Source organism: Triticum aestivum, chromosome 5B (genome assembly GCF_018294505.1).
Source record: "Triticum aestivum cultivar Chinese Spring chromosome 5B, IWGSC CS RefSeq v2.1, whole genome shotgun sequence".
NCBI lineage: Eukaryota > Viridiplantae > Streptophyta > Magnoliopsida > Poales > Poaceae > Triticum > Triticum aestivum.
In genome coordinates this window covers 320,754,711-320,765,828 of record NC_057807.1, presented here as the reverse complement: position 1 = coordinate 320,765,828, position 11,118 = coordinate 320,754,711, and the positions used below count along the sequence as shown (strand labels likewise).

Here is an 11,118-nt window from a genome sequence, read left to right as displayed (position 1 = left end):
CCTCCCTCCTCTCCGGTGAGCTCCTCCTCCCTCCTCTCCGGTGAGCTCCTCCTTCCTCCTCTCCGGTGAGGCAAAAGATCCCTCCTCTCCGGTGAGCTCCTCCTCCCTCCTCTCTGGTGAGCTCCTCCTCCCTCCTCTCTGGTGAGCTCCTCCTCCCTCCTCTCCGGTGAGCTCCTCCTCCCTCCTCTCCGGTGAGCTCCTCCCATCCCCTCATGGTTTCTCCTTCCTCCTCTCCAGCGACCTCCTCCTCCTCCTCTCCGGCGAACTCCTCTCCGGCAAAAGACCATGGCAACAAGATCCAAAAACAGGAACAAAATTTGAAATAATGTCGTGCCAAAAAACAAGCAAAAAAAACGAGCAAAAAATGGGCAAAAAATCATGATCCAGATCTAGATTCGAAATGGCGCATCACTAATGGCGCATCACAGGACAGTGCGCCATTAGTATGCCGCGGTTACTAATGGCGCATCCAGTTGTGGTGCGCCATTAGTATCCAAAGCACCTCGGTATACATGGCCCCTGGGAGGCATACTAATGGCGCACCGTGGCCTATACTAATGGCGCACCAGTGGTGCGCCATTAGTATACCAGATATTAATGGCGCCATTAGTAAAAATTACTAATGGCGTGCTAGTAATGGCGCACCGGTGATGCGCCATTAATGGCCAAATTAGGTGCGCCATTAGTAGCGGTTTTTCTAGTAGTGACTAGCTCGTTTATCAAAGATGGTTATGTTTCCTAGCCATGGATAAAAGAGTTGTCATTTGATTAACGGGATTACATCATTAGGAGAATGATGTGATTGACTTGACCCATTCCGTTAGCTTAGCACTTGATCGTTTAGTATGTTGCTATTGCCTTCTTCATGACTTTCTACATGTTCCTCTAACTATGAGATTATGCAACTCCCGTTTACCGGAGGAACACTTTGGGTGCTACCAAACGTCACAACGTAACTGGGTGATTATAAAGGAGTACTACAGGTGTCTCCAAAGGTACATGTTGGGTTGGCGTATTTCGTGATTAGGTTTTGTCACTCCGATTGTCGGAGAGGTATCTCTGGGCCCTCTCGGTAATGCACATCACTATAAGCCTTGCAAGCACTGTAGCTAATGAGTTAGTTATGGAATGATGCATTACGTAACGAGTAAAGAGACTTGCCAGTAACGAGATTGAACTAGGTATTGGATACCGATGATCGAATCCCGGGCAAGTAACATACCGATGACAAAAGGAACAACGTATGTTGTTATGCGGTTTGACCGATAAAGATCTTCGTAGAATATGTAGGAGCCAATATGAGCATCCAGGTTCCGCTATTGGTTATTGACCAAGAATAGTTCTAGGTCATGTCTACATTGTTCTCGAACCCGTAGGGTCCGCACGCTTAAGGTTTCGATGACAGTTATATTATGAGTTTATGAGTTTTGATCGAAGGAGTTCGGAGTCCCGGATGAGATCGGGGACATGACTAGGAGTCTCGAAATGGTCGAGACGTAAAGATCGATATATTGGACGACTATATTCGGACTTCAGAAAGGTTCCGAGTGATTCGGGTATTGTTCGGAGTACCGGAGAGTTACGGGAATTCGCCGGGGAGTATATTGGCCTTATTGGGCCATACGGGAATAGAGGAGAGAGGCCGAAAGGAAGGAGGCGCGCAACCCCCCTCTGGTCCGAATTGGACAAGGGGTGCAGCCCCCTTTTCCTTCCTCCTCTCCCCCTCTTTCCTTCTCCCCTACTCCAACAAGGAAGGGGGGAGTCCTACTCCCGTTGGGAGGAGGACTCCTCCTGGCGCGCCCCTCCTGGCCGGCCGACCCCCTCCCCCTGGCTCCTTTATATACGGGGGCAGGGGGCACCTTTAGACACAACAACAATTGATCCCTTGGATCTCTTGTGGACAAGAATGAACAATTGGCTCGGGACCTGGAGGCATGCAAGGCCCAGCTGAATGATGCGGTAGCCAAGTTAGAGGTATCCCAGAAGGCCCCCTCTGGTAATATTTGTCTCCATTATACGCAGATGTACCAGTTAGTAAATGGCTGGTTCGGTTAGTCTAACAGAAAATTATGCAAACAATCCCGGGGTGAATCCAGAGGGCGTAATGGGTGACGACTCGCATCTCCAACGGCAACTAAAGGCTGGCGAGCGCATCCTTACGCACGTGACGCAAGAGAAGAACAAGCTACAAGATGCCAATATTCGTCTGGACGTGGAATTAAAGGACGTCCGTGCTCAACTGGCGGACTCCGTGAAGGAGAACAAAAGGCTTCGACGCGACATTTATGGTAAGAGCTTAAGCGAACTATGTGATAGTTCGGCGAGGAAGTTTTTTGAAAAAAAAATTGCTTGCAGGAATGTTAACGGGTCGCCCGGAAGAGGAGTTGCCCTCGTCTGCAGGTGATTTGCTGCAAGAACTTTCGTAGTTGCACGAGCGTGCTTGGCAGGTGATGCACGACGTTGCTCAGGCCTTGTGGCCATCAAGCCTCCTGCCGAATGGTATGGGGGAGCTTGCGGACCTGCTTCAAGGAGCCCGGCGGCGCTTCCATCTGTGGAAGATATCAGCATGCCGGCAAGGCGCAAGAGAAGCCTGGGCAATGGTGAAGACGCGCTACACCAAGCTGGACCAAAATGATGTCTACTACACAACCTTCTTCTTGTAGACGTTGTTGGGCCTGCAAGTGCACAGGTTTGTAGGACAGTAGCAAATTTCCCTCAAGTGGATGACCTAAGGTTTATCAATCCATAGGAGGCGTAGGATGAAGATGGTCTCTCCCAGACAACCCTGCAACCAAATAACAAAGAGTCTCTTGTGTCCCCAACACACCCAATACAATGGTAAATTGTATAGGTGCACTAGTTCGGCGAAGAGATGGTGATACAAGTGCAAAATAGATAGTAGATATATATTTTTGTAATCTGAAATAATAAAAACAGCAAGGTAACTAATGGTAAAAGTGAGTGTAAACGGTATTGCAATGATAGGAAACAAGGCCTAGGGTTCATACTTTCACTAGTGCAAGTTCTCTCAACAATAATAACATAGATAGATCATATAACAAGCCCTCAACATGCAACAAAGAGTCACTCCAAAGCCACTAATCTAACTTATAAAGGATGAAGGGGTAGGTAGTCACAACGAACGAAGACATCGAGCGCACGGTACCACGCGAGGGAAAAAAGACCACCGTATTGCCCCGCGCGTGGGGTTGCAGCGCACCACGCGAGCATAAAAAACACCGCACCGTGCGAACGCTAGCCCCAATCCACAGCCCCGCGCCCCTCGCTCCTCCCTCCCTCGTCCGCCCCGAGCCACACGCACACCCAATCCCCTCCCCTCCAACCCTAGCCGCCCCGCTCCCCTCCCTCTCCACGGCGCCGCCGCCGCCTCCTCCCCTTCTGCCCTGCTCTCCACCGTGCCGCCTCTTCCTCCTCTTCACTGCCCTCTCCAGCGGCGGCAAAGAACGGCGGCGCTCGATCCGATCTGCTGAAGAGAAAAGATGAGAGAGGGAGAGAGACAAGGAAGGAGAGGAGGGAGAAAGATAGAGGAAAGAGGAGAGCGAGGTGTGACGGCGGATGAGAGAGGGTGACCGGAAGGAGCGTGACGACCTGCAGACAAAGGGCGGTGGCGGCGCCGCTCGATTTGATCTGCGGGATAGAGAAGATGAGAGGGAGAGAGAGAAGGAAGAACATGAGAGGAGGGAGAAAGAGATAGGAAAGAGGAGAGGGGGTCGACGGCCAACAGGAGAGGACCACCGGAAGGAGTGCCGCCGGCTCGTCGTCTTCCACCGCCGGCGTCGGCCTGCACCGGCGAGGTCGGGCGGGACCTTGCTTCCAGGGAGGCTTGACCACAGTCTAGAGGTGACCACGTCCCTTCTCTCCCTTCTCCCGTATGTATCTCTCTATGTCATTTCTTCTCCTTTCTCACACGAAGAAACACACAGAACAGTAAAAATGGAGGATTTGGGGGCTGCTCAGTTTTGGAGTAGCAAACCATGGAGGATATGGGGCTGCACGTGCTTGGAGCAGCAAGCCATGGCAAAGAAGGCGAATAAGCAACACATACATGTACTGCTCAAAAGATGCATGTTTGGAAATTTTGTTTTTTGTTCTTAAGATTTCTTTCAATTGATCTGTACCTAGCAATCCCGTGTGCTTGCAATCACATATAGTTTTGGTCATGTTGCTACGAGGAAGCTTCCTTCAATTGAATCGATCCTCTCATTAGCTCATGGAGGGCATTGGCAGGAACAGAGTGGTCAACTGAATCTGATTGTTCATATATTCTATGGCTATATCAGTGCTTATCTGAGTTACATGATTTCTTTTGCAGTACTGCCAGGGGTGGCTGTTTGTTTACTGAAGGGGGTGTTGATCTGCTGCCCCTTGTTCTACACTCTGTCCAGGTATGAATTTGGATGCATGCTTACAAAGAATTATCTGATTACATGTTTGATGCTCTCTAAAAAATTGCTACAAAGATTCATAAGAAACTTCTCGTGATAGATTTACCATTTGGGATATTTCCAAATGTTTACTTTTAATTCATTAGCATATGCATATCCTCTGTTTTTTTAATTCATTGTTGCCTCCTGTTTATTGTTTATGTTTGCCTTCTGGTGCTTCTGGTGTATGGGCAAAACAAGTCTGAGTACAAAGTGGTGAATTGCATTTCACATGCCAATATAAACAAAGAATAAAAAAGAAAACATGGTATTCTCTAACACAAGAGCATGATACCTTGGGTCCATTGGTGCAGACCAAGAGCAAAAAACTACCTATGCTGCAATAGCTTCAGTGGAAGTACAGTCAGGTGTTTATTTTTTTTACAGTTTTATCTAATTGGCTGGTTATCCACTTTATCTTTTGTACCTGCACATATAATCGATTCGCTGGCCCATACTTGCATGTTCTATAATTATCTTGGAGTGCTAGCAAGTAATTAGAACATATTCTTGGTCCATACTTGCATTAGAATATGCCACATAGAAGAAGGTGGCATATCTTGGGATAAGAATGGCCACATGAGCATTCTGTCATGATATTGTAATTAGTGATCGATACTTGCGGCAGTACTGCAATGATGATATGTTGCATGTTTGCACATGATGTCTGTAAATTCTTGATCTTCGTCGTGTCTCCTGCTTACTAATAGTTCAACTGAACCAATCTTTTTGGTCTTATTGCTATGCGCTTATGATTAATTGCTCTATTTCTTGGTTGTTGTATTGTAGGATAGGGAGGCAGAAGAGAGGACATGTTGAAGAATCAAGGGGGACAACCACTATTCAGTTTTTCTTTGCTATTGCATTACAGAATTGTAGGGTGTTTAGATTTTAAATGCTGGCATTGATCGAGCTGTTAACTGGTTTTTAGTTCTGATTAGATGCGAATCATGTTTTAATTATGATGAGATGCAGAAATTGTTGAGACAGGGCATGAATGGTATATATTTTAGCCGTGCTTTTATTCCCTTTTGCCCTTTCCAAAGGGACTACTCTACTTTTGTTGACCATTAGTATATATTTTTCAGATCCAGATCCATTTATCTAATGAGAGGTGTATCAGAGAAATAAAAAATATATTGAACTACAGTTCGTGACTTTATGCGAAGAATTCTAAGGGAGCAAGTCATTTTACTGGGGCTAATAAACCCATACCCCGCATCTCGTCTGCCCCGGGTGCGGAGGCGAGCTTCCCGGCGATGGCGGCAGCGCTGGATTCGATCTGCAGGAGAGACAGGGAGGTGCGGCTTCAAATGGGAGAGGGTCTTGAGACAGCTTCACAAGTATTTATGATGATCATTTGCATGGTGGGTCGTGCTAGCAATGTGCTTTGCATATACATGATTCAAATATTTGTTAGGTGTTTTAGTTTACACATTTCTCCTGAAAATCTGTATATGTGTATGCAGCCATTTTTTAATTGGCTATGATTCTTTTTAGTATTTTAGTTTACACATTTCTCTTGAGAATCTTCATATCGAACTGTAATAGTATGTATAATATAGGTTTGTATTTTTCCATTCCTTCTTGCCCAGATCTTGCCCAGTTCTTATAGGGCCTGCAGATCAGCTGGGAGGAGCAGTGGCAAGCAGCAGCAGCGGTGGCAAGTAGAGGCAGTGGGCAGCAGAAGCCCATATGCATCTGCTAGGCTGCGTGAACTGTAGGTAAGCTTCTTAATCTCTGATATCCTACTCCGGTGTCTGATTTGGACTGAATTCGTGACCGTGTCATTGTCCAACACAGATCGATTGAGTGCCCGACCAGGATTTAACTTGGCTGCTATAAGATGGAGGGGTCCTCGGCCGGAATCTCCATCAATTTGCGTCCTTGGGCCATAATCTCCATCAAATTCCGTCGAAATTTGCACGAAGCGTCCAATGTCGCCACAGAGTTTGCTGGAGGAACAAGAACATTGGTCCGTCCAGTGTCGCCTGCAGCGGCTACACCAAAGGTATTTATCCCCGGAGGAACTGTAGTATTTTAGTTATTGGATTGTGTGTGCTTGGTCACAATGATATATTTAGTTGAAGATAGGAATGTTTTAGTTCAAGCATATGATAACTTGAGTGCAGCAGTAGATAAACATTCACTTACAAATTCTACTCCAAATGGACAGTAATAGTAGTACGTGGGCAGTGTAAAATGTGTTTTTGTTAGTTCAGTGAAAATTAGAGATCAACCTGATGGTACTTCATTTTTATTCTAATATGCCAAATGCTATTAAGGAAATGAAGTTTCTTCCTCGATCAAGTTATCAGTCCTTGGTTCACTCTTGCCCTTTGCGCTTGATGAGACGGGTGAGGAGGAGGAGGAGGAGGAGAGTGTGGGGGCATCTGGAGAGGAGCGAGGGGTGAGAAGATGAGAGGGAGAGAGATAAGAGGAGGGACATGAAGGGGAGAAGAGGGGTGTGGCAGGGCCGGACCTCCTGCCCGGACAAGGCACGCGGAGGATGCGCGACATCATTTCTTTGGTATTGTCTCCTCTCTACTGCTCCCCACCCATCCCTTCTTCCAGATCTCTTCTTCTCTCATGTACTCCCCTGCTGGTGAACGCAAAGGGATGGATCTGGCCACCAGGTCACCTAACACTTTCTTTAACCTTGTTGATATATGTTGCTTTTTGGTTACTAACTGCTTATTTTTTCCAGGGACATGCTGGGCTTGCTTTCATCCTATATGCGCAAGATAGAAAAGCATCAAGTGGAGATATGGGGAAAATCTGGGCTTAAGAATGGTAGGCTATTTCTTCTCGTGTATGTTGTTTACCTTGGTTGTTTATGCTTGCTAATATTTTTCTTGTATATATCTGTTTGTAGGTTGAGTTGTGGATATTTTGCTCAAGCATTCTGGAGTCAGAGGAATTAGCTCCATACACCTTGTCAATGGTGTTGCTGAACAGGATACCACATAAGTTGGGCTGGATGATGAAAATTCTGCTCAAATAAGATCTAAGCGCAAGAGTAAAGGACAAATTCATGAACCTCACACCCATGAGCTCAGGTTTGTCCAACCTAAACAAAGCACAGACAACAGAGCTGGTTACCTCAACATGTGATGTTAGAGGCTCGGAAAATCAACAAGTTCAATGCACAAATATGGTTGTTGATCAGCCTACATGGGCTGGGAATCTTGTGAGCAATTCTGGTGATGTTTCTACATTTCTTAGAAAGGTACCTGCTAATCTTACAGAGCAAGATTTTTGTACATATGTTTTGGTGTTATTAGTTAAGTGGGTTTTATGCTTTTACTTGGCAGCTAATTGACCAAGGAAAAGTTAGTGTTGGTGATATACAATCAGAACTGAGTCTCTCATCTGAATCGTTGGAAGCTGCTCTTGAGGTAATTTGTATTGGATTTATGTACTTTATAAACTGTTTCTCTAGGTTGCATGTACATAACTTCTTCTAAACATGATTGGGTCCGTTTTCCAATGTTCACTATTTGATTTTTTCCGATAAACATGATTGGTAAAATTTGACAGTTGTATGAAAAACATAATGGTAGAGATAGAGTTAACTCTAATTTATGATTTTGACATGTTCTGTAGTTATAAGTGATAACAAACTTATAAGTCGACTGAAGCTTAGCATAGGCATATAGCTCTGTCTATGTAGTGATGTCATAATATTTTACATGCTACACTGTTTAGGACTTAAATCCTACTACCTCTTTAACCATTTCCCTCTGAAACCTAGGTTAGAATTGTCCCCTGTTAAGTGGTTGTACCAGCTACTAAATTAGTCACGCACACATGTTCGAACTGTTTCTTGCCTCTGAATCCCAAGTTAGGATTGTCCCTTGTTAAGTATGTGCTTGTACCCGCTGCTAAATTAATGACACACTTTCATTTTGGTTGCAGAAAATTGGGGGCAAATCATGGCTGGAGCATATGTGAACTTGGCCTCCGGTCATTTATTCAGGTTTCTGGTTTTGCTTGGGAGAGTACAATGTGTTTCCCTTTGTTTATTTAAACAGTCTGTATCTAATTCCTGTGAACCAGATCGTGCTTGTGAGAGTAGCATGTGTTTCCCTCAAGCATGTTGCTTGCTGGTTTTAGATTATTGATTTAGTTACATACATAGACCGTTTGGATGGTTGGCTTGCCTATATGTATAAAAGAAGGTGTGATCCATTTTATTGTTCGGTATATGTGTGTCAAGGAAATAAGACAGACAACATGTCTGTTCCCTTGGATATATGCTACCAAACATAAAATTCTTTTAGTTTGTTTGGGCGAAAGAAATTGTTGTTTGAGTTATACGTCTTAGATACCTCTGTTCACTACTTTACTGCTCTTTCCTTAATTTCGAGAGGACACAGGAGAGGGAGCTACAACGGCAGGAGAAGAATGCAACGAGGTGCGGTCTTCTGTTCGATGCCAAGGGCCTATCCGGCAGCGATTTCCTCTGTGAGTACTCCACTACATGCCTTCCGTCGAATCCTGAAGATGTTGCTAGCGTCTTGAAGGATTACTTATATTTGCTCCCTAATTTCCTAGATTATACCAAGTGAGTTGGATCATCCAGGGTTGGCGAAACTGATATTCAAATTTGTTCTGTTCTTTAGACCAGATATTAGCCCTTTCTCTCTATTTAACATATTTCAAGTTCTCATGTTACATTATAGTAAATATTCAATTCACTTCTAATTTGTAGACAGGTCATTAGCCTTTTCTCTCTATTTAACACATTTCAAGTTCTCATGTTACATAAAAAGTACGCTGGTTAGGATGTTTGCAACATGCCGTGTGTTGTAATCTTTGTCCACTGTACATGCACAGATTAAATACTTTCATTATTACTTTTACATATTTCAAGTTCTCATTGTTCAGTTTGTTGGTTTAATAGAGAATGTTCCTGATCCTTACTTTCATAGGTACATTTAGAAGTCACAATAGAGAAGGTTCGTAGCCTTGGCTCCAAAGCTTCAAGCTCTTATAGAAATTAGAACTGAGGGCCTTTTAAAATGAGTCCTGCATAATATTGTTGTTCAGTGGGATGCAGGATTTTTATTTGTCTGATCAGCTATCCTTGGTGCTGATTTACGTACCGATTTCATCATCATATGACTACAATAAAGAAGTTGTGTGTATAAATATTTCTAACTGCTGATACTTTGCATCAGTGATTTCAATTCTGCTGGCCTCCTTAAGATTGCTTGGGAATGTGAGGCTTAAATTTTTTAACCCTGTGCAATGTGCTTCTCGGGTGTGGATTTGTGTCTAACTAATTAACGGTTCTATTAATACAGATATGTCGTGGTACATTATATGGGTATTGCATCGCTTGTATTTATAGTAAGTGGATTTTTCTCATATGTTTCAATATGTGTCTGAATAATATTAATGTACACTCTTTCAATACATGGTTTACCCTTGGCCTTTGCGCCATTGGCGCAACTGGTCATCTAGTAGTGGAGAACAAACGTAGAGATTATGGTGGGGTACGAAACCACCTTAAAGTTATTCTTTCGGATCAATCTATAAAAGAGTTCGTACTAGAATAACACCTTAAGACACAAATCAACCAAAACCCTAATGTCACTTAGATACTCCATTGTCACCTCAAGTATCCGTGGGCATGATTATACGATATGCATCACACAATTTCAGATTCATCCAACCAACACAAAGTACTTTAAAGAGTGCCCCAAAGTTTCTATCGGAGAGTCAAGAATGTGTGCCAACCCCTATGCATAGGTTCCTAATGTCAAGAAACCCGCAAGTTGATCACCAAAACATACATCAAGTGGCACATGATATCCCATTTTCACCACAGATAATAACGGCAAGACATACATCAAGTGTTCTCATAAAAGACTCAATCCGATAAGATAACTTCAAAGGGGAAACTCCATTCATCACAAGAGAGTAGAGGGGGAGAAACATCATAAGATCCAACTACAATAGCAAAGCTCGGGATACATCAAGATCGTGCCATAGAGGGAACACGAGAAAGAACACGAGAGAGAGAGAGAGATCAAACACATAGCTACTGGTACATACCCTCAGCCCCGAGGGTGAACTACTCCCTCCTCGTCATGGATAGTCCCGTGATGATGAAGATGGCCACCGGTGATGGGATCCCCCTCCGGCAGGGCGCCGGAACGGGCTCCCGAGAGGTTTTTGGTGGCTACAGTGGCTTGCGGCGGCGGAACTCCCGATCTATCTTCTGTTCTGGAAGTTTTACGATACGTAGGTGTATATGGGTGCAAGGAGTACGTCGGTGGAGCTTCGGGGGCCCCACGAGGCAGGGGGCGCGCCCCCCACCCTCGTGAGCACCTCCATCATCTCCTGACGTAGGCTCCAAGTCTATCTGGTAGGTTTCCTTCCAAAAATAACTTCTCCAGTTGATTTCGTTCCGTTTTGAGTCCGTCTAATATTCCTTTTTCTCGAAACACTGAAATAGGCATAAAACAGCAAATCTGGGCTGGGCCTCCGGTTAATAGGTTAGTCCCAAAAATAATATAAAAGAGGATAATAAAGCCCAATATAGTCCGAAACAGTAGATAATATAGCATGGAGCGATCAAAAATTATAGATACGTTGGAGACGTATCAAGCATCCCCAAGCTTAATTCCTGCTCGTCCTCGAGTAGGTAAATGATAAAAAGAGA

At 44.5% G+C, this 11,118-nt stretch overlaps 1 protein-coding gene across 12 annotated transcripts; it reads left to right on the top strand.

Annotated features, from left to right (window-relative positions):
- Positions 1 to 3,255: 3,255 nt before the first annotated feature.
- Positions 3,256 to 9,637, top strand: LOC123111624 (uncharacterized). 12 transcript variants are annotated; one of them, XR_006454585.1, is made up of 14 exons: positions 3,259 to 3,861; positions 3,945 to 4,068; positions 4,334 to 4,406; positions 5,235 to 5,445; positions 5,534 to 5,812; positions 6,041 to 6,169; positions 6,249 to 6,456; positions 6,731 to 6,975; positions 7,153 to 7,238; positions 7,321 to 7,674; positions 7,760 to 7,843; positions 8,364 to 8,424; positions 8,825 to 8,912; positions 9,380 to 9,637. XR_006454585.1 is itself a non-coding variant. In XM_044532449.1 (2 exons), the coding sequence occupies exons 1-2, from the start codon at positions 3,577 to 3,579 to the stop codon at positions 4,361 to 4,363; spliced, it is 315 nt and encodes a 104-aa protein (XP_044388384.1). In that variant the 5' UTR covers positions 3,256 to 3,576; the 3' UTR covers positions 4,364 to 4,406. The 12 variants fall into 12 exon arrangements, 1 of the variants encoding a protein (XP_044388384.1); XR_006454592.1 differs by having other exon boundaries at positions 3,257 to 3,861; positions 5,235 to 5,812; positions 6,041 to 6,165; positions 6,740 to 6,975; XR_006454589.1 differs by having other exon boundaries at positions 3,257 to 3,861; positions 5,235 to 5,812; positions 6,731 to 7,081.
- Positions 9,638 to 11,118: the final 1,481 nt, after the last annotated feature.

Excerpts from the sequence above, each read along its gene's own strand:
- LOC123111624 (XM_044532449.1), top strand. The coding sequence starts at position 3,577 with ATGAGAGAGGGTGACCGGAAGGAGCGTGACGACCTGCAGACAAAGGGC. Across the intron at positions 3,862-4,333 it reads GGCTTGACCACAGTCTAGAG|TACTGCCAGGGGTGGCTGTT; the intron begins GTGACCACGTCC and ends TTTCTTTTGCAG.